This window comes from Urocitellus parryii, chromosome 9, assembly GCF_045843805.1.
Source record: "Urocitellus parryii isolate mUroPar1 chromosome 9, mUroPar1.hap1, whole genome shotgun sequence".
NCBI classification, from domain to species: Eukaryota; Metazoa; Chordata; class Mammalia; order Rodentia; family Sciuridae; genus Urocitellus; species Urocitellus parryii.
Window position 1 is genome coordinate 64,330,860 of NC_135539.1, and position 23,797 is coordinate 64,354,656.

The 23,797-nt window shown below is 41.2% G+C and overlaps 1 protein-coding gene across 3 annotated transcripts in view; it reads right to left on the minus strand.

Annotated features, from left to right (window-relative positions):
• Window positions 1–13,917, minus strand: part of Pip4k2a (phosphatidylinositol-5-phosphate 4-kinase type 2 alpha) — a 154,205-nt gene extending 140,288 nt beyond the window's left edge. For all 3 annotated transcript variants that reach the window (XM_077802993.1, XM_077802992.1, XM_077802991.1), the window contains exon 1: window positions 13,682–13,917. In XM_077802993.1, coding sequence (XP_077659119.1) covers window positions 13,682–13,825 — 144 coding nt within the window. In that variant the 5' untranslated portion in view covers window positions 13,826–13,917. The remainder of the gene's footprint in view (window positions 1–13,681) is intronic.
• Window positions 13,918–23,797: the final 9,880 nt, after the last annotated feature.

The window sequence follows — 23,797 nt, forward strand, 5'->3', positions numbered from 1 at the left end:
AAATATGTAGACAATGTAATCTCGATGGAATGAAAAAAAAAAGGTATTGAAAAGAAACATAGTCATGGTAATTTTCTCTATACTTGTGTTTATTTTTCACATTTTCCAGATAATGTGCTACATATTTGTACTTATTAGAGTTTAAATTCCACTGAAGTCATGAGAGCGTACAGTTCACTTAAATACACAGAAAAAGAAGTTTTATAAAACATAAAATATTCATTATTTTCTATTTACGAGATCAAATATTCATTGGAATGTTTTAAAGCTGTGAATATATGATACCAAACTGCAAGAGAAAAGTAAGAAAAGGAATATAGTAGCTTCCCCCAATCTTTTTTTTAAATGTCAATTAAATTTGCTCTTGTCCTCCTATTTGGCTCAATGCACCAAAAAAAAAAAAAAAAAAAAAAGTGCCTTATGGCTTTATCATAATCATCACTGAACAGATCTTTCTATGCCAAAGCATTTGAACTTCTCACCTGGATGCAGGCAGCACCTAATTTATAAATAGGTTGTATTCCACATATGCATTGGTAAATTGGCTATGTATTTCTGTGGGAAATGTATTCCAAGTTCTAATGCTATGGCAAAAGCCTGAGGTCTTGCCTCTGAGAGAAAAGGGCCAGTTGAAAAGAGACTTTCTTCTAACATTCTTGGGCACAGAGGCAAAGTTTGGAAAAAGGTAGTTGCTTAGGGTCAAGGCACATCTGTGAAAGTTCTGAACATACCTGGAGTGTAACGCAGTGATAGGACACTTGTTTAGTATATATGAAGCTCTGGGTTCGATCCTCAGCACCACAAAATAATAATAATAATTTTTAATAATAAAATTTAAAAGAAGAAACTTTGGTGCAAATTTCCAATGCTGCTAATAGCATTTCCAATGCTGCTAATTTTCCAATGCTGCTAATAATAATTCAGATCAATACTACCACTGAAAACAAGTAAACATTTGTTTTTTGTCAGCTTTGATTTGGGTTTTAGTTAGCTTTTTGTCACTGTGACCAAAATACCTGAAAAGAACAACTTAGAGAAGTTTATTGGGGGCCCACAGTTTCAGAGCTCTTTGTCCACAGACCACTGCCTCCATTGCTCTGGGCCCACCCTAAGGCAACATATCATGGGGAAGGGCCCAGAGGATGAAAGCCTTTCAGCTCACCCTTTCAGCTCACGGCTGGGGGCAGAAGAGAGGAGAGAGGGAAGGGGCCACAGGGAAGATGCACCCTTCTAGGGCATGTTCCCTTGACCACCTCCTCCAGGCCATCTGCCTAGATTAACCACCCAGCCCACTGAAACTAGGGTGGACTGATCAGGTTAGAGCTCTCACAATTTAATTGTTTCACTTCTGAAACACATTAACAGGAGCGTTAGGGGGATACCTCATAATCAAACCATAATACATCCTGAATTTTATATACGTGTGTGTGTGTGTGTGTGTGTGTGTGTGTGTGTTTAACATCTTACAGGCATCAAAGAGGGGCTTGGGCTGGTGCTCAGTGGTAGAACACTCACCTAACACTGGGTTCTATCCTCAGCATCACATAAAAATAAATAAAGGTATTGTGTCTACCTATGACCAAAAAAACATATATATATATATATATATATATATATATATATATATTAAAAAAAAAAGGCATCAAAGAGCTAAAACAGCAGGAGAGGGTCACCCTGTCAAAACTGAAGTGAAAGCTCAATTAGAGAGCTGAAAGTTAGTGAGGGACGTCACTTTGGCTCTGAGAGACCTGATGGTCCCGTGGGTTGAAAAAAACAGAAGTCAGAACTTAGGGCCCATCCAAGATGTGGGGTCCAACAGGAAACTCTTTCTCCATAAGACTACATTGGAAAGGGTGACACCCTAGAGTAAGGGTGAACCAAAAATAAACCCAAACTACCCATCAGGAACCTGAAGCCCAAATTTATATCCCTCTGTGGTCCAGAAACCTCCAAGAGGTGACTTTAGTTTAAAACAGTCGAGGTCTATAGTGCCCCTAGACACCTGACATAAATAAGCAGACCTCTTAGGAGGTTCACACTGTTACCCTAAGACTTGAGGACTCCTCTGCAAATAATTGTCCAAGGGCTGTGAACAGCTCATAGCCAAAATGAGCCAAATATACATAGCAATGAGGCACCATGAGAAAGAACCAGCAGAAATAATACACAAAGACCCACAAGGATTTGAGACACTAGAATTATCACTGTTCTTTCAATGCTTATGAATTTTAATTTTAGCTTATGGCACACTTCTGCATACTGGAATTTTTAGAGCACACGGAAGCCATTGAAAGACCCCCAGCTACTGGGAGCAAGTCACAAGCAACAGCCACAGTGCACTTCTGTACATAATAATAGACTGTTTAGAAATCATTCACAGTCTTCACACAGTTTGGCTGATGGCCCTTGGGCATTCTGACACCATCTGAGAGAAGCTGCTTATTCTCTGAACCTTCCCTGTTCTGTTCACAAGGCAAAGGTCCTGCATGGTCTGTAAACATAAGCTCTTTCTTTGGCAGGGGCCTGCGGTTATCCTACATCTCTTATCATCAACGTGCAGCAAGTTTTTCCCACTCTCCAATGCACTGCACAACTTGCTTATCAAAACAAACGCTCTAAATACTGTGCTCAATCATAATAACAATAAACTTCATGTGTTGGTGAAAATTTAAGGTGGAAGGGTATTATGGTTTGGATGTGAGGTGTCCCCCAAAAGCTCATGTGTGGGACAATGTGAGACAGTTCAGAGGGGAAATGATTGGATTCTAAGAGCCTTAACCCAATCAGTGAATTAATTCCCTGATGGGATTAACTGGGTATGCGGCTGGCAGAGGTGGGGCATTGGGGGTGTGGCTTTAGGATATATTTACATTTGGCAAGTGGAGTCTCTCTGCTTTCTGATCATCATGTGAACTTCCCTCTGCCTATGGTGATGTTCAACCTCACCTGGAGCCCCAAGGCATGGTGCCAGACTTCTATGGACTGAGACCTCTGAAACTGTGAGCCCTCAAATGAACTTTTTCTCGTACAGTTGTGCTTGTTGGGTCTTTTAGTCAGAGCAGTGAAAAATGTTGACTAAAACAAAGGGCTCATCACCAGCTGCGCACTAATGGCCTACTGAACGCAGTCCAGCTCATTTGTTAATATTTACTGAGCGCCAACCATGGAGAAGCACTGTTCTAGGTGTGGGGATACAGTTAGTTGTGTGGAACTTGCCATTCTAGTTTGGGAGAGAAAAATAATAAACATGGAAACAGCTGAGTTTCAGATGACATTAAGTGTCATGGGAAAATAAAGGGGGACTGTGAGAATGGAGGAACTACTTTAGATGAGCAGGTCAGAGAAGGGAGCCATTTAGCTGAGATTAAAATACCAGAGAGGGGGCCATCCATTCAAAAATCTAAAGGAAGAGCATTCTAGACCAAGAGTAAGGTAAATGCAGAAGCTCTGTGGCTGTTCTGAGTCTGTTTATTTAAAGACCAGAAAAGACCAATGTGGCTGGAAAGTAGGAATAAGGAAGAGAGAGTGTTAATGAGGGAAAAGAGGGAAGCGGGGCCAGGCCAGTAAAATCTTGTGAGCCACAGAAAAGAGTTTGGGTCTTATTTTAAGCGCAATGGGAAGCCTTCAGAAAGTCTAACTGGGGAAGTGACCTGGTATATATACATTTCAGAAAAGTCATTCTGTCACTGCTGTACAGAATCTGGATGGGAGTAGAGCAAGGGTAGATACAGTAGACCGATCGTTACTGAGTGACAGTGTTGAGGACAGGGTTTAAGTGGGAAGAGAGAAGTATGCAGATTCAAGACACAGTGGTAAGGAAAAGAGGAACCCAGGCTGGTACCCAAGTTTCTGTCTGGAGCACCTGGGGAGATGGTGGTCCATTTACTGAGAGGAGGAAGACACTGGTTTAGGGTATATGGTGGGGGGGAGTAGAGGAGGCGGAAGAAACCAAGAGTTCTGTTTGCGACATCTGTGATGTCCACTAGAGATTCACATGTGATAAGAAACTAAATTCAGAGTCAGAGAGAGAAGTAAGAGTGGAAGATACAAATTTCTCAATCAGCATAAAATGCTATCAAAAGCTGAGATTAAGATCATGCAGGTAAAACACATGGAGTCATGGATGGCCCACCCCAGCCACAGTCCTGGGGCATTTCAACATGTGGGGACTGAATAAAGGAAGAAGAGTTCAATAAAGCACCTAAGAAGGGATGGCCAGCAAGGCAGAAGGAAAACAAGAAAAGACAAAAACAAAGGAGACGCCTGGATTAGAACACCTGGTGTCACTACTGATGTTGAGAAGAACAGCTTCCTGGGAATGAGGGGGTTGGAAGCTAGATTGGGACAGGTTAAGGAGAACAGGGCAGATGAGTGGGGTAAAAGGTCAGAGGAGACAGCAAAGAGACCAAGAGACTGCGTGGGAGCGATAGTGAGAAGAGGTACATTTTACTTTGTTTCAAGATAGGAGGTCTTAGAGCAGGGAGCACCAGTAGAAGGTGCTGTAACAATGGAAATTGACTATGGTGGCACTGTCCAAATTCAGTAGTCACTAACCTCACGTGTATGGGTCACTTGATACAAGAAAATGAACTTAAGTTCCACTAAGTGAAATCAAAGTAGCCAGCCATGTGTGGTTAGTTCCTACCTAACTAGATGTCTGTGGACTGATGAATTCAACAGCCCAAAAGTTGGCAGACTGCGGGGTGGGAATTGCAGAAATTGAAAGCTTGTACTTGTCCAGTGTTTTCTAAGGGAGGAATCAGCCAAAGGAGGACTACGGGACAAGACAGTAAAACAGAAGTTTAAGGAAAGGGGGAAAAGTAAATGATTTCAGAGAGTACAGAACACACGAGGAGGCAGCAGTAAAGTATTAGAGCCCCCTTGGGGTAAATTATAAAGCAACACTTGTCAGAACTGCTAATAGCTCTTCCCTGCAAACGGCTACTTAGCCCTTCCAATCTGGCCTCAAACTATTTTTTCAACTATCTCCTTGACATTCCCCACAATTTACCTCTGTGGCTCTCAATCTTCTTGTCTGTAGAACCTTCATTTCCTGGTACATATTATGTTCAGTGCTCTAATTAAAGAAACAAACAAACAAACAACAACAACAATAAAAACCCCAAAGACAACAAGGACAAAAACAAGCTGCTCTGGATGAAGCTGAGTTTGCAGCTACCCTCCCCCAGCAGCTCAGCCTCCCTCCCACCTGCCTCTGGGGCACATCCAAAGAACCCTGGGGCTTGAAACCAAAGACTGCCCTAACCAGTGCCTGTCCAAACTGCAGGTACTTACAAATTGCCCATCTAGTTAAACTGCATTCTGTTCCAGTAATCTGCAGGAAGGCCCAAGACCCTGCATTCCTAACAGCTTCCTGGGTGACCGATGATGTCACTGTTCTCTGAACTACAGAGATGGCCACAGCCACCGTAGAGGACTCACTCTACTCCACTAGCTTTTGCCAGTGGTCAACCTCTTTACCTCACAATACCTCTTTCCCTGTCTTCTGCACCTGGGAGATTCTACTTAATCTTCGATGTTCTCCTCAGTGTCACCTCCCCTCAAGTCTTCTCCAAGTCTCCCAAATGGAAGTAAGCAGTATCCAGCCACTGTTACCACTTGGTCCTCATTCCTACCTTTAGCCCTCTCTCACTCTGCTCCAGCTGCACTGCCTTCCTTATATTTCCCTGGACATGCCAAGCAAGAGATAGTCTCAGGACCTTTGCACGGGCTGATCCCTCCTGATCCCTCTGCCCGAGGGGATCATTTGGGGGGGAGGGGGTAACCAGGGATTGAAACCAGAGTGCTAAGCCACATTGCAAGCTCTTTTTAATATTTTATTCAGAGACAGGGTATCGCTGAGTTGCTTAGGGCCTCACTAAATTGATGATGCTGTCCTTTAACTTGCAATCTGCCTGCCTCAGTCTCCCGAGCCACTGGGATTACAGGATGTGCCACCACGCCCAGCCACTCAATGTCCTCTTAATCAAGGCCTATACACTTTCTACCCTATTTCATACCACTTACCCCCAGCAGTCTTGATTCTCTAGTTAACTGTGCATGTATCTACTAGAACTTTCCTTGTTCCAGCAACTATTTATGCATCTGAGAAACAAAATCAGTCCCCAACATACAGTTTTTCACTTTCAGTACACTATCAATAAGTTACATGAGCTGTTCAACTTTATTGTGTGAGATGATTCTACCCAGGTGTAGGCTACTGTAAGTGCTCTGAGCAGGTCTAAGGTAGGCGAGGCTAGGCCATGATGTCTGATAGGTTAGGTGCATTAAATGCACGAACAATATTTTCAACTCATGGTGGGTTATCAGGATGTAACCCCACTTTAAGCAGTGGAGCCTCTGTGCTCATTTAATCCACCTAACAACCCTCTGGAGTAGGTACTCTTTTGCATCGTTTCATAAGCAACGAACCAAGAGGCTATATAAATAACTTGCTGCAGGTCACACAGCCAACCAAGCACTGACCTCAGAGCTCAGATCTTAACCACTTCTAGTGGAAAAGTATAACACAGCATTTAAAAACCTGTCTGTAGGTAAGTTACTGTTTTAAAACTCTTAAAAAACATTTTTCATGAATAGATTGCATATTGATTCTCTATCCACCTGCTTTGCACATAGCTATGATTTTCTTTCTGTAAAGGAAAAAAAAGTGTTTTCAAACAGCCCCTTCCCCCATATTAATAGCTAATAATGTGTCCATCCAAGAACAGCTTTTAAGACTAAGAATAGGGACAACAAGATCCAAAAGATGTGACTGACACAGGTAGCCCAGTAGTGGCTAAGGGCATGGGCCTGACCCCCACCATGAACTAGGCACTGTGAGTCCAGCAGGGATGAATTCAACCTGAGCATGTTCGGTCTGCATAGTATTCTTCCTGGCTGTGGCATGTTCTCCCCCATTTCCTACCCCATACCGCCCCCATCTTATTCCTTCAACAGTTCTTAATTGCCCCCGCCAAGTTCTTAGAGAACCCAAATAGTCGCTGGATAGAACTTGAGGGATCTGTGAACTTGACAGGATGAAACCTGTTTCCTTTGTTTTAGAGCATTACTCTGAGAATAGAATCCTGACCTTCACACAACAGTGAGACTCCACAACACCAAAAAGGAAAGGAAAGGTAGATAAAGGTAGCTGTAGGAGCCTTAGCTCGGAGGATCTGATGGCAGTCGAGGGAAAAAAATAAATCTGGCTAGGAAAAGTAGAGGTGAGAATGACAGACAAGAGATGGAGTCAAAGAGAACCCTGGGAATTCCTAAATTAAATGACACCTTTCACTCTCTACGTCTAACCTTCTAAAAGAGGAGCCACCTCTATTTCACTTATTCACTCTTTAAGAATTTATACACACACACACACACACACACACACACACACACACACACACACACACACTCTGAATCAACCACTCTCAAGAGTACATCCACAAACAGCAAGCTCTCGGGAGCACCTAATTCTCCAGTCTCCTTGCTGGGTTTTCTCTTTGATTCTTCTTCCTTCTTCTCTGATATTCCCTCAGAGTTGGCCCCAACCTGTCCCATCAGAGTTCTAATTAACCCCCATAGCTTTAACTACCAATTCTGTATGAATAATTCTCAATTCTTTATCCCAGCCCTCATCTTGTTCCTGAGTTTGAATTCCATCTTTCCAACATCCCATGGGATATTATAATTGGACTTTCCACCCACCATCACCTACAAGTCAATATTTCTTTTAAATAAAAAAAGTTAATATCTTTCCAATACACAATACCTTCTCCTAACTTTCCTAATTCCATCATGTGGTCCCTGTTCTTCTAAAGACTCGTCACATACCAGTTAGGGGACAAATTCTGAACATTTCTCCTTACTTTTAAAGCTATTCCTTCTACTGCTTGGCTACTCAAAGTACAGCCCATGGACCAACAGCATCAGCATCACCTGAGAACATATTAAAACACCCCCATCAGACTGATGGTAATTTTAAAAGCCCCCATGATTTGTGTGATTCACGTGCATATTAAATTTGGAGAAGCACTAGTCTAGTGCTATTAACATGCTACCATCTTACATGCATCCAAATTCTATCATTTTAGGCATCATCTACTGAATCCTTATTATGGATCAATTATAGGACTAGGCCTTAAATACATTATCTCATTTAATCCTCAATATCATCATTGTCTCCATTTTAAGAATATGTAAATCAAGGCTCAAGCAGCTAAAAACCTTTTTCAAAGAGCCCATAAATGATGGAGCCAGGATTTGAACCTAATCTGACCACAAACCATCCTACCAAAGTGCATTAAAAATTCCTTTGAATTCCAAAATTTGTATTTCAAAGTGTATGCTAGTTGAATTAATTACTCTGGTTGAGTGCATTTTCTATCAACTGAAAGTACATTTTGTTCGTTTATCACAATTCTTGCTGAAAATCTTTCTAAAAGCACAGCAGATCCTTCAGCTTTGGGGAGCATTCTAAATACTAAAGTTCATGCTAAGGTATCTGATAAGAGAGAAGAAACTGTATTCTGTTCTCCAGATATAACCCCATGTTTTAGAGCATTAAGCAACTTCTCCCAATAATACTGCATGCATGTCTACTTAGCGTGCTTCTTTCCTCTGAAAAGAAAGAAAAATAGTGTGAGGAGACAAGTTCTTGAATGATGGTTGATTCAATTCCCTTCAATGAGTTTCATCATGCTATTTTTTATTTTAATTGCCTTATTAATTTATATTCAGTTGATATAATTTTATAGTCATTTACATCATTTTAAAACCTAGTTTTCTTCTTTCATCTTTTTTCAGAGCCCAGATACGAATCTATGAACCTAAAAGAAATCACTATTTCTCCAATACCCTATTGGAATCCCCATCTTTTCTGGGAATACAACACAAGCTACGGATACTATACCTGGAAAACTGTATATTCTCAATTCACACAAAACTAGGCACGATGTTGGAAGGCTGGCCCTTATAGATCTCCAAAGGCAGGACCCAGAGACATCAGATTAAAAACTGCCTGTTGGCTCTTTCCCAACTCCACCAGGCAGATGCTGCCAGGTTTTCATATCTGCTTTTCCAGAAGGAGGCTATAACTAACCCAAATCAGACCATGCAAAATATTTCTATGGGGTAGAAATGACAAAGTGGGAAATTCAGAAACTATTAGTTCCTTGGCCTATGAAGAATGAAGCCAAAATGGACAGAAAGTCCCAACAGCACCCAAGTACCTGTTTCTTCTCATGGTTTGATTACCGATCTGCCCTTCTACCGTGATAGAGCCACAAATAACTTGTTTGATTTAAATAAGTATAGAAGAATATGTATGTATTACTTGAATATACTTATATTACTTAAATATACAGTATACTTAAATAAGAATAGAAGTAGTGTGTGACAAATAACATCCTTCACAATTTCTCTATAGAGACGATGAACATCTTTCTTCAGCTATTTAAATAGAGTTTTAAATACTAATTTCTAAAAGCCTCATATTTCAGTATATAAAAATCTTTTGCAATATCTATTTAAAACAAGTCTTGGCTCAGATCATTCAACATGTTCCACACACTATTAAAATGTCATTTTAAGAAGCTAACCGCCTGATCATTTTTAGTTTAATTCCAAAAGTAACAGATAAAACTGCCTTCTTAAGTCATCTTTTCCTTTATGTATTCAATTATATTCTCAGCTTAAAATACTTAAAATAAAAATTGGCACTTGTCCATTCACTGATGGGTATTTTTAAGTTAGAAAGCAGTAACATATCAAATTAACCACACAAAGGCAGGCTTATTGTCAGACACTGAGCATTGCCCAAATCAAGATTTTCATTACCACTACAATGGACTTGAACATTTTCACCTTAATTGCAAGTTTTTACATTTCTATCGAATAGACTTTGACTTAATAGACTGTAACACAGTCCAACTACAATCAATCTAGCAAACTCTTACTTCACAATCTCTTAAAATCACCATAGATTTCTTTCACCTCTAGTCAAGGCTTGGAAACTCCCTGAATGCTGTTGCATTTGCCACTTCATAACAGTAATGCAACTTCTACTATATTCTATTACTACTTCTGTGGGTTCAAATATAATGTCAAGCATCTATTGGACTATAAAAATGTTTGAATCTGAAATGAGAAAAAAAAAAAAGCTTGGAAATCATTCAGTCCAACAACCTCATTTAACAGATACAAACACTGATGCAAAAACCGGTTAGCACACCAAGGTCAACAGTTAGAATTAAAGAAAGAATTAAAACACAGATCCAGTGAGATTTTCACCATAGCAATGGAAAGATGCCCATCATAAGATGCCTACATGATAAAATAAACATGCAGTTTACAGTCCAAAGAAATTTTAAAATTTATCATGCTATATTCATGATAAGTCATTTTTCATTCTGATCATATTAGAAATATAGGGCAAGACATGGTGACCCATGCCTATAATCCCAGTGATTTACTAGGAAGGCTCACAAGTTCAAAGTCATCCTCAGTAACTTAGTGAGACCCTGTCTCAAAATAAAAAGGGATGGGAATGTTGCTCTGTGGTTAAGCAATCCCTGGTACCGGAAAAAAAAAAAAAAAAAATATATATATATATATATATATACACACACACACACACACACACACGGAAAATATTCTGTCTGATACGATTATCTATTCCTTCCCTACTATACTTTCTCAAATGTTCCCATTAACTACACTCAGCTCTCTGATTCTTTGTTGTTGTTGTTGTTTTTTGAGATTTTCAATTAGTCTTTTTTTATTTGTTCTTTTTAGATATACATGACAGTAGACTGTATTTTGACATATTATACATACATGAAATATAACTTATCCTAATTAGGATCCCATTCTTGTGGCTGAACATGATGTGGTGTTATGCTGGTCGTGTATTCATATATGAACATAGGAAAATTATATTCAATTCATTCTACTGTCTTTCCTATTCCTTCCCCCCTTCCCTTCCCTTCATTCCCCTTTGAGCTTGCAGATTTTTAATATGTTGGACATATTTTCTCCACATTATTCTGTAAACTTTGGTGCACAGAAGGTCATGATAAAACATTTATCTGGTATCACACTTTGCCACCTAAAATGAAATCAACCAGATTTCATCAATCTGGATTTCATCTCTATATGCACCTGCATTCTTTAAAAAAACAAATATATATATATATATATATATATATACACACACACACACACACACATATATATATACATATATATGCATATATATATGAAAATAGACATCTGAAAATAGTCTGTGAAACAGACCTTTCTTATATCAACTCAGAGCCTTCAAAATAAAGATATCTGGACAAAAATATGATATGTATTTTTAGCAACTTTTCCTACAGTGGGTGGCACTATATGTGCTCAATACATATTTACTGAATGAATAACATGCTTACATTGTACACTATGGAATCTCCAGTACTCTGGCTATGTATACTTAAGAATGCTAACTTAAGCAAAAGAAAATAACAATAAATGTACTATCTGGTAATCATACATAATTTTTATAAGGTTTAAGTAGTTTCAAAATGTTTCCAATAGAAAGAAACTCAAAAAACAAATGTAGCAATTCATAAATATAAGGTAACAACGTAAATGATTACAGCAAATTATGCTCAGTTATAGGCTTTCCTAAAGTAACATGGAAGTCCAGACTAATTCCCAGAGAATGCACAAACATTTTTTTCAGCAGCATATTGTTTTTTTTAAAAATATTTTTTAGTTGTAGTTGGACACAATACCTTTATTTAATTTATTTATTTTTATGTGGTGCTGAGGATCAAACCAGGTGCTAGGCAAGTGCTTTACTGCTGAGCCACAATCCCCAGCCCTCAGAAGCATATTGTTGACAATTCTAGATTCAATCCAGAGACACTCTCTGGACTAAAACACCAGAACTCCAAAGGAGACAAAAAAGACCCATAAATATGAGTAAGCACTACAGTACACATCCTATTTTCATTATTAGGTCCTATTCTAGTGAAGAGAACTTCAACAACAAGAAAACTTACCAAAAGTAAACATAACTAAATTGTAAACATTATGTAGGAAAATTTTCATTTCGTTTTCTATTTAAAACTTGGGGGAGTTCCTGTGCAGTAATCTATAGACTGTCCTAAGGGCTTAGTTTACATTCCTAATAGTTAAATTGTCAGGACCTTAAAATAAACTTCAGTGGAAGAGGAATTAATCTGTCAGAAAATAATAATCTATCAACTAAAAAAAAGTCACTCCATAAAACACTATCAATTCTAATATTGCTTCTCATTTTCCCCAACTCAGTTTAGGGAAGGAAAATATTTTTTAAAATGTTTATGAGCTATTTTAAGCAACTTTGTCAATTTGGGAGTGAAAACAACAACAACAACAACAACAACAACAACAACACGGTTTTCTGACATTTCCTTTATGCTGAAAAGGACACACCTGCACCCAGAGAAATCAAAAGCACAGAAAGCAGGCTTACACTTTTTCCTCAGATGCTAACTGCAGTGGATAAGGTCACGGTCAAAATTCACAAGCTCATTTAAACTTTCATGGCTCTGTCAAAAGCTGCCTATCACGTTTCCTGATCCTATATCTAAGTAGATTAAAACTGCAGGAGTTTCTTGCTGTAAGATCAGCAGGAGGCTATTTCAGACCCTCAAACCGCAGTCCGCATAGCCCGCAGCGGCGCATCTTCCTCCACTCCTGGATGTGGTGTTAAGCTAGCCTTTCCAAAGCGTTCTCCTCCGGCCTTTTAAACAAACCCCAAAAGCGGATGTAATCAACTCAAGACCACCTTTCATCCGCGTCCACCGGGACCCCTCCAGTTGTCACCGCCCCAGCCGCCCTTCCGCAGTCGGTGACTTCTGCCTGGTTCCCCAAGGAGAGGGAGGAGGTGTGGGGAAGAAGACTCCCCGCCAAGAGCTCTTCAGCCTGCACAGCGGCAGCGCGATTCAGGAGAGGAGCAGAGAAGATGCTCAACACTAGTGCCATATTCACATTGGCTTTTTCTTTGCCAAAGAGACTCCTCGTGTCCACTAATATTGCCTTTAAAGGAAAAAAAGATCCTAAGCACTAAAGCTGTTGCCCCAAATCTCCTAGCACTCCAGTAGTCTCACCTCTGTCCTCTCGCAGGAGGTTCTGAACCTGACCAGCCGGATACCGACACCTGCCCTCCCGTGGAGGACACCGGCGGCCACACCGCACCTCCCCCCTCCCCCAGCAAGGGGGCGATCACCCGGACCCGGACCCGGACCCCAAGCAGCCCCCACTGGGGCTGACAGACGAGGCGGAGCTGTGCCCCACACAAACTTCCCACTTCCCCAGCTGCTGGGACCGATCCGCGGGTGGACGGACAGGGGTCGGCACAGGCACCCGATGCAGGGCTCAGATGCAGAGAAGACCTCTCATCCCGCATCCGGCCCTATGTCCAAAGAGGGCGCAAGTGGCTCGGGGCTGCCCGGAGGAGCGGGCGCAAGTCGTGGGGCTAGGGACACCGAGGCGGGCGGGCAGCTCCGAAGGCGAGCAGCCAAAGGGCTGGGGACCCGCTGACCCGGCCGGCTAGGGCTCTCCGCCCCGCCAACAGCTGCAGCGGGAGACGGAGGGGGGCGCGAAGGAAGAGGAGAAGGAAGGGGACTGCGCGCTGCAGCCAAGCCCTTACCGAGTGGTTTACCCCCCACATCAGGACGCTGAGTAGAGGGTCGCTGGCCCGAAACAGCTTCACTTTCTGGGCTACGAAGTGCTTCTTCTTGGTCTTGGTCTTGCTCGCCAGGACGGAGGACCCCAGGTTGCCAGGGGTCGCCATGGCCGCCTCCTCCGTCCCCTCCACCGCCGCGCTCCCGAGGCCGGGGACCCGCCCTCTCTACACACCGGCCCGGGGAGGCAGCCGCATCCCCTCGGCGGCGGCCCCGGCACGCAGTGTCCCGCTCCGCCCGCCGCCGCTGCCGCTGCCCGCGTGCTCAGCCCGGTGCGGCTCGAGTGCCCGCTCCGCCCGCTCGGCCCGGCTGGGGCAGGAGGCTGCGCTCAGCTCGCGCCCGGCCCGGCTCCCGCGCCCGCCGCGGCTCCGCGCTCTGCCCGCGGCTGGACCAGGCGCGCCGCGAGGGCTTCCGCGTTGGGCGCCAGCGTCATGACGCAGGGGGCGGGCGGGCAGCAGCTGCGGCGCCGCCGGGCGGGGCGCGGCGCGGCGGCGGGACCGTTAGGCTGCGCCCTCCGCCTCCGGGTCGGGCTCCCGCTCGGTGGCTTCCAGGTGGCCCCCTGTACTCAGGCGAGCTTGGCCAGCAGCTCCTGGCCGGCTTGGGAAGCCGCGCGGTGGGCAGTGCGGTGCCACGAAGACTCCGGCGGAACACTGCCTTCCGCTCCCCGGGAAGAAAGGAGAAAAGGATGGGTTTGTGGGGGTGGGAGGTCTAAGGAGGGGAGTCCCTAGGGGCGTGGGTCAGCGGAAGGAAGCTGGCCCTGGGAACCGCGACTTACCAGTGCCAAGGGCCAGAAGAGGTAGTGAGACCTGAAATGCTGCACCGAGACAAGAGCTTCCCTAGCACCTAGGGAAAGGATCGTGGCACGTGGTCAGCCGCCTCCCAGAGCGCCCCTGAAATGGACTTCTTAATCCCTTTGTGACTTTTAACTGTCAGGCATTCCCGCACTGCGCGTTTTGCAGAAGGGAGACTCCCACCTAATACACTGAACTACTATTCCCATCCCACCCCTGGGTTCCTCATGGAAAGTCCTTGGTTTGGCCGAGAATCATGCCCCAAGCTGTACCTTATGCTTCGAATGCATCACCGTGCTTCTTGCCAACCCTTCTCTCTTCCCTGTATACTCACCTTGGTGCTTCTTGCCAACCCTTCTCTCTTCCCTGTATACTCACCTTTTATGGAAATCTCTTTGCTCTCTTCATCCTCATTATAGGAATACCTGGTCACCCCTAGGAAGCTGCCATTCCAAGCTGAGGCCATGCATTTCCTCCGCCTCAGCCTACCCATACACCCAAAGGTGTGTTATTTCTTATTATTACTCCACTCAAATATAGTGAATACCTTCTGTGCCTCTGGTGTTTTGCTTGGTTCTATCAGGGAGACAAAGGAAGACAGAACATTGTCCCTCATGGGGGCCATGGTTGAGGGGAGAGGCAGCAGATCCTGTGGTCACCTTCAGTTGTGTCCCTTCTTCCTTGGTTCTTTAAACACAGATGTTGCCAGAAGGCCTCTGGTTCTTTCTGGCTTCCTTCATACTATTGTCTAAAATAATATCTACTTCCTTGGAATCATTCATCAGCCCCCTTCATGGTTTAAAGAAAAAAAAATTCTAAATTTCTAGTAAGACCACTATGCTTCACGTGTAGCCCTTTTATTTGGTTGTTCAAATTAACGTCTCTGAGCCTCAGGTTCTTTGTATTAATGGGCATAATTAGACATAAATATCATGTTAGGGAGTACTTTATAGGATGTTTGTTAGAATAAAAATCAACATTAGCTAATGGCCATGAAAGCCCTTACACAAGGTAAAATGTAGAGTACTCCAAATGACCCACAAACTCTCCCTTGAGCTCAGAGAAATGCCTGGTTGAACATGTCTGCATCATTTGTCCTCAGGCACCTTTACAAAGGTGTCTAAAACCAAGTTTATCATCTTCTGCATCAAGCACATTGCTTCATCTCTTGTATTATATTGGAAATGGTATTCATACTATTCAGTCAACCCATTAGAAGTTCATTTATTTAACAAATTTTCATTGACCCAGGCTTGAGAGTGTCACATCATTATCAATTATTGCTTTTCATCACCACTCCATATAACCCCCTTACCAGATCCTGCCCTTGAAAACAATTATGCTCAAATCTTTTCTTCTCTGGTGCTTTCCTTATCCTCTTAGTTGAAATTAATCCTTCCACTTCAGTGCTTCTATAGCACTTTATTTGTTTCATAATAGCTATATTATACTTAATTGTATATTAATAATGCAAGACAATGGGCTTTTTGCAAATGCTGAAAAACTGAATTTAATGATGACAAAGTGCCGAATGAGCCTACAGGAAGAGGAAATGGATACCTGTGGCATTGTCAGGCAAGGTTTCCTACAGGAGAGGAGCAATCTATGGAGTGGCAGCAGAGACTAATGTCATTCCTATGAGAGGCAAAGGGCAAAGCCTCGGAAATGAAAATCCAGATGGTGTTTTTAGATAGGAAGAGACTGGTAGGGCATAATTCTGGGTGATTTAACTTACTTTGGTGACATTTAACACGATGCCATTCACAAATACATCATTAAATGATTTTGCCAATAATCTTTCGTGTTATCTTTGTGTTCTGTGGAGGACATACAATGCAGGAGTTCTAGAATCACAGAAATGACTTCAAAAAGTACCTAATCCAGTTCTCAAATTGTATACATTATATAGACAACTGAACTCTAGAGAAATGTGACTTGTTGGGAGGCAAGAAACTGGCACTTTGCTTCCTACTCCCAGAATCCCTCTACCACTAAGTTACACCCCTAGTCCTTTTTTTTTTTTTTTTTTTTTTTTTATTTTGAGAGGATCTCATTAAATTGCCAAGACTGGTCTCCAGCTTGTCACCTTCCTGCCTCAGTCTTCTGAGCCTACTGGATCATAGGCTGTGCTGCTGCACCTAACTTTTTTGGTGATGCAGGAGATTTCAATCTCACAAGGGATATGCTGGGCAAGTGCTATAACACTGAACTACAACCCCAGCCCAAGAAACTTTTTGCAGTAAGTCCAGGGTGTACCCGCTTCTAAAGCCTCCTCATGAACCTGGTATGTCCCCTTTTCCATAGCACCTAAAGCAAAGTTTTGATGAATAAATGAAAAGGAAAATTTCATAGGTGAAGTTTCCACAGGAAATGTTTGTGCAGGATTTACTTATAAATAATTAATTGGGAAATAGGATAGGCTAGGCATAATGTTTCAGATCCACAGCTAAATACTATATGAGTTTAACGATCTAACAATTTGATCACTGTTTTCCTTTGATGTTTGCATGATATTGAAACAATTGGTGTATCCTGCTTGTACTTGACTAGGCATCTGGTTCAGTTTGCTTACATTGTCAAGGATTGGAGAACCCAGACCACCAGCATTTACCAAAGGTCTTGAAAAGAGGTGTGATTAGAGACAAGAGCAAGTGGAGCCTCAAGAAAGGCACGTGGTTGTGTCAAGAACCTGTTCTCTGTGTCCCTGACTCCCCAGGCCACACCCTTTTGTATTTGAACTGTTGGTTGTTCACCCAGTCACCAAAGTCATTGAAGTTGCAAGAAATGCCCCAGCAGCAAAGTTCATTAAGAAGAAAAAAGAAAGTGGGAAGATCCAAAGGCTACCAGTACTGGATTCATTATACTTCTTGTTGCTGTTGTTTTGATTTTGCTTTTTTTTTAAACTATAGTCAACTTACTATATCATAAAACAGTATGAGTCCGCATCATCAAAATAACTATAATAAGTAAGCAGAATGCTCAAAGTCTTAGGATGACTAAGTCTAGAGCCAGAAATGGAACTTGAAATAGTATAGATACTATGATATTTATATTATTATTACCTTTTTATCAAAAAATACTTCTTCAATTAAAGAATTCCACCTAGAAATTATCAAGAAAGGAAATTTCTAATTCCCTTGATTTCGTGTTATTTGGATACATTTTCGCTTTTCATTGCTTTATGTAGAAAAAGAGTAAGATGTGGGATAATTCTTCAGTCTTCTGTGGTGTCATCCAGAACCTTCATATTTGAAATTGTTATTATTTTGGAAGACCGTTTGTAAAGTATATATATTGTCAGACTTATCCAAAAAGCTATAAGTGGGATCCAAATGCAGTAAATGGACTTCAAAAATTCAATTATGATATGTGAAATACTCTTTGGAGAGAGATATTAACAGTTGCGACAGAGCTTACTATCTGGGAGTTCCCAGGAAATGCTATGCTTTCCAAATACCTTCTGGACTGACTGGGGTATGGCACCAGCTGGTTGGGGTTTTCCACTTCAATTAAAATATTAATGGTGACTCTTCTGGCTTTGGTAGCTGGCTGGGACATGTGGCAGCAATTGTGGTAGCAATTCCAGGAATCTACCAGTTAGTTGGCACCTATTTGGTTAGTCTGATATTGAGAGGCTGGACTTGGAAAAGATCAGGTATGAGGGGCTTACAAATGTACCAATCATTTTCCAGCCTGTCTACTCTTCATTCTCTAAGCAGAGTCCAAGAACTAAAGCTAGCCCCTTGAAAGTAAGGAAGCTATATGGAAGACATGAGTCAATTTCCAGTGCATTATATTTTTATTACATGCACTTTCATAATAAAAACAGGAATTTCCAACGTTAGAAAAGCAATTAAGTGCAGGATTCCAGTAGATCCATATGGTAGACTGTGGCACCCAATAAAAATGGTATTCTAAGGCTAGGGGTGTAGAGTGTATTTATCATGTGCGAGGACCTGAGTTCAATCCAGAGCATCAAAACCAAATTTATCTTTCACAGAAAATATGATGGCATAATCATTAATCATTATTGATTGCTAATTATTAAAAGTCATAATAGTAATATAAGTGAAAATAGAATACAATTGCATATATGATATTGTTTTTTATGATATTGTTTTGATATGTGTATTATATGAAACACTAAAAAATACTAAAAATACATCATATTGTTGACTATATATGTTGGCTATATCAGGGGTGAAGTTTGGATTATAGAGGATTTTTAAAATATATTTGTCTTCATTTTCCATTTTTTTATAAGGTGAATATATATTACTTTTATAATAATAAATTTTAAAAATGCAACCATGTTCCATCATTAAATAAGAAACATGGTAATGGCATTCAACATACTAACCCAATTTCTGTACAAGACAGACTTTTCGGTGCTCCTTGCTTTTATTATTACGATTAGGTAAAGGTGAAGAAAGCCTGTAGTAGAACAGACCATTGTCCTCTCTGTGGGAGGGAAGAGAACTCCTCTGAGTTTGCAAAGAATTCTTAAAAAGAAGAAGAAGAAGAAGAAGGAGAAGGAGAAGGAGAAGGAGAAGGAGGAGGCTGCAAACAGGAAAACAGAAGAAGCATCATTTTACTATTGGATATCATTTGCCCAATGCAGAGGGTCTGAGTTTTTCAGGGAACTGGAAAAAGTTCAAAATATGCAAAACAAAAATATTGACTTCAAAAGAGGACAGCAAGGTCAATACCAATAATAATCACTTGAGTTAATGTCTGCAAAACCTAATACTGTTTATTAAATCCAAATTTAGAATACAAAAGTGACAATACTTATAAGCAATTTGCAAGATAGTTTTTCTTCTTTGATAAGTACACATAGCAATTGATAAAAATAATAGCCAATTGTAGTTAATCATAGCTAAAAATTCCATGAGAAAAATTATAAAAATCCTTTCTAATGTATTTTATAACAAAAGTTTTATATTAAATGTAGGTTATGAATGTATTTTAATATGTTTGATACAACAAATGTATGAAACCTGTGGAAATAAGAATGCCCATCACTTGAGGTAGTTTTTAAATGCCCTGGGAAAAGGGGGTTGCTATGGTTGGAATGTGTCTATTAAATTTCATGTATTAAAAATCGAATCCCCTAAGTTATAGGTTAATATTTGAGAGGTGAGACATTTGGGAGGTGATTGGTTATAAGGGTTCATCCCTCATGGATGGATCAATCCACTCGTGGATTAATGGCTCATCAAGGAGTGGTTTTGTTATAGAATTTTCCTTTCTCCAGCACACTTGCTCTGTCTCACCAGATGATATCCTCTGCCATGTTCATGGTACAGAGGAAAGGCACTCACCAGATGCTGAGCAGATGTACACACCATGTTCTTAGACTTCCCAGCCTAAAACAGTGAGTCAATTTATCTTTATACATCTTTATAAATTACCTGTTTTCAGGCATTTTGTTATAGTACCAGAAAATTGACTATGACAGAAGGATTTATTCTTTGTTGATCAACAATGTCCATACAAATTGGTATAACCTTCAGGTCTTCACCAGAAGCCAATGGTGCATAAAAGCAGAGGAATTTGATCTTAGCCTGAGTTGTTTGTCCTGGTCTAGGGAAGAGACCATGATGTCTAGAAGCCAGAAGCAAGGGCCCTCACCTTTTGAAAGCTGGTAAGGATTATACTAGGAACTGAGGAAGCCCTGAAAAACACCTGTGAGTTTGCCCAAACTCCTGACTGTAGCAAAAGTTAAGTGTGACAACTGTGAAGGAGGGTATTTTTACTTTTTTTGCTCTCAGAGCTATTTTTCATTTACATTTAAAATAAAAATGAATTTTTGCAGTTAATATTTATTATTCCTACAATGTGCCAGATAATTTTCTAGGTGCTGCATATGATTTCTTCCTTTATACAGTTAACAGTCTGAGAAGATAAAGACTACCAGCTGGCAAACAACCATATATTTGCAAATAGGAATAAAGTTTCTAAAGGTAGTAGGAGAAAATAGGTAAAATGATCAGGAAGAACCCCTCCAAGGAAGACCTCTAGAAGTCTGAAAGAAAAGGAGTTGCTTGTATATGGAATGAAGTGAGAGATGCCTGGAAAGAGGTATCACCAATCGTGAGAGCTTGTACCAGGACCCAAAGGAGGCCTATGCTGGCTAAGCAGGCAGGCATCAGGTCACTGAAACCCTGGCAAGGAATTTGGATTTTATTATCAGTACAACAGGAAACTGAAGATTTTATATATATATATAAATATAAAATATATATATATATATATATATATATAAAATCTTCATATAAAATATTTCCCCCCCCAAAAAAGTCAGTGGCTCTTTCCTATGTGGAAAACAGATCAAAGAGATTTAAATGTCAAAATAGGGAAATAAGAAAACAATTACAGAAATCCAGATAAGAGATGATGGCAGAATGGACTTAAGTCTTGGCAATAAAGATAATGGGGGGAAATAGGCGAATTTGGCTACAAGGGGCAGCAGAGGCTGCAGGTAGAGAAAGTGCAAACTAGGCTTCATTGCCTAAGGTGGCTTGTAGGGAAAAGATTGCAGTCACTCCTTTGTGCTTTTAACATGCCTGCTACCAAGGGTACCCCCTGCTCTTTATGAGGGTGAAATCCCCCCTAAAGACTGCTTTAATGGAGGTATTTTTATTTTAAAATAGGGTATACACCACACTGATGCTTCACTAAAGAAAATCTAGAGAAATGATTCTAGAATATATTTGAAATACATCCAAAGAAATGTATCTTGAGGTTACCATAAAGAAAAGTATCACAGCCGTCTTTGTGCTGTCGTGTCTAATAATTAGAGAGGGGGTGATCTGTAGTCTCCACTGCCATTTGTGAGCTGAATAGAAGATACAAAGCAGTAGCCTTGAACATCGTGAAGGAAAAACGTCTGCCTGTCCCACTAGTACTACAAAGTGCCTGCGTTGATTAGCCCCTGCAGTTCCTGTCCATCACCCCAGGGGTAAGAAGTGAAGAGTTGAAGAGGAACCAGGAGTCCCAGAGAGATTCTCACTGCTACCCAAGCTGTTTCCACTTCCTCCTTGCTGCTCTCAGTTCCTGAAATTAGTCACTGCCACCTCCTGCAGAAGCAGAAGCAAAAGCAGCCCCAGAACCATCAGTCAGGAGGCATGCTTTAATGGGACCCCAAACCCATCTAAACCCTCAAGCCTTTGCTCCCAAACCTGGGAAACCTATAAGACTTACCCCAGCTGATTGTGCTGGAGTCTACAAATCCACTGCAACTTCTGTGTCATGTCTAGTCAGACCTCAGAATTCTGTCCCTGAGCTTTCTCACTATTTCAGATTTGGGTGCCTGATGCAAAGTGCTATCTACTTTCATGTATCTAATCTCATGTTCCTCCTGTCACCTCAGACCTCTCCCACCAACCACTTTCTCAAGACTTGTAAAATCTCAAGAGAGATGAAAAAGTTGGGCTCTATGGGCTTTAAGACTCAAAAAACAAACAAACAAAAACCCACCTTGTAATTCCCTTACATAGTTTTAGTGCTAGCTAGCATTCCAGTGTCGAACTAAAAGGAAGCTACAGATGAAATCATTGTTACATAAAGATCCAGGCCTGAATTTTAAAGACATGGGACTGTTGATCATTTATCATATTCATGTAATTTATTTGTGCTTTCATCTTAAATATGTCATGATTCTTCCTTGGAGAGTTGGTAGATGTTATAAAATTTACTTTCCATGAAGGATGCTGTTTTTGCCTTTGTTAATTGAGGCATTTCTATCTTGGCTTTCAAAATCAAAATTTAAGTAGGTCATAGTACTGGTATTTTAAAACTTGATAAAATAGAACTCAGGGACTGAAGTCAGAAATAGGCTTATTATAATTTTTTCCTCATTGATTTATTCCATATAGCTTGAAATCCTAGAAGAATCTCAGCTCAAAGATGAAGAAGACACATCTCTGGTTCTTGAGAGGGTCACAGTGCGGTGGAGAAACTAAACCCATAAGCCAACCATTTTCAGCACATGCTATAGCAAGGCCCTAGGGTTGGTTCTCTGGATGCCCCAAGGAAGGAAGAACCACTTGATCAACTGTGGGGGCAGGAGAAGGAGGGAAAGTAGAGTGGGCACATCCAAAGAAGGAGATCCCGAGATGATGGTACTTGAGTTTAAAAAAATTTATTCAGCATAATAATATCTTCTTATTTACACAAAATTAATTATATTTCTTTAAAAAGCACAAACAGTACAGAAGGGCATGGACTAAAAAGGGAAAGTCCCTCCTTCTATACCTCCACCCCTGCTTCCCACTTTCCCCTGTGCTCCCCTGCTGTCTTAGTAGGTCCTCCAAGGTCCTTTCTGTGCACATATATGTACATGCACTAGTATATGTTCGCTTTTATAAAAATGACAATGTACTGTACATATTATTCATAAAAAAGAGAAAGAAATCATTTATTCCTTTCTATTTAACATTATATCTTGACAATCTTTCCATATTAGAATAACAAGAATGACTTTCTTTATCACAAATGTCATGTATACAAAATTTTTGTAATTTCCTCTTTCTATCCTGTACTTAATTTGGCATTTAGCTCAGTTGCTAGCTAAATTACAGAAACCTTGATTGAGTCTCTTCTAGTTTAAACTCAGACAAATTCTGAGTTTCTCTCAGTTTCCAGTAGAGAATACTTGGTGAAAGTTAATCCTTCTCTCTCTCTCTCTCTCTCTCTGGTGACATAAGATGCGGGTAGAAGGATTATATGCTCTGGGCTTTGGAATAGAGATCACTGTTGGATTGTTGGTCTGCTTGTCTCCACAAAGGTGTCTCCATCACAATGCGGTCTTTTCTGCTCAGGCCTGGGCTCCTGGAACTTCTCAGCCAGGCAGAGCTGCTCTTTCCTCTTAGCCACCATTGCCACTCTGAGAGAGTCACGTGGTTTGGGCTTCCCTGGGGCTTCTCCCCTGAACCCTCAAGTGATCAGCACTATTAACTGCTCTGGTCCTGCCTGGTTCTTTTCTGTCAAGCTTTCAGCCTCCTTGGACACCCCTAATAAGAGAGGCCTAGATCTTCTCTGCTTTGAGATGCCTTCTGGCCCACACCAGAGCCCATTCCACTGTACTCCCATGCTGAGAAATCTGCTACACCAGCAGTTTTGTAGAGACTGGATGATTGCTTCAAGTAGCAATGTTTCCAGCTCTTGATCAGGTGTTCTTTCTCTCTCTCTCTCTCTCTCTCTCTCTCTCTCTCTCTCTCTGTGTGTGTGTGTGTGTGTGTGTGTGTGTGTTTTCATTTCACAGACATTAAAACTGGTATCCAGTTG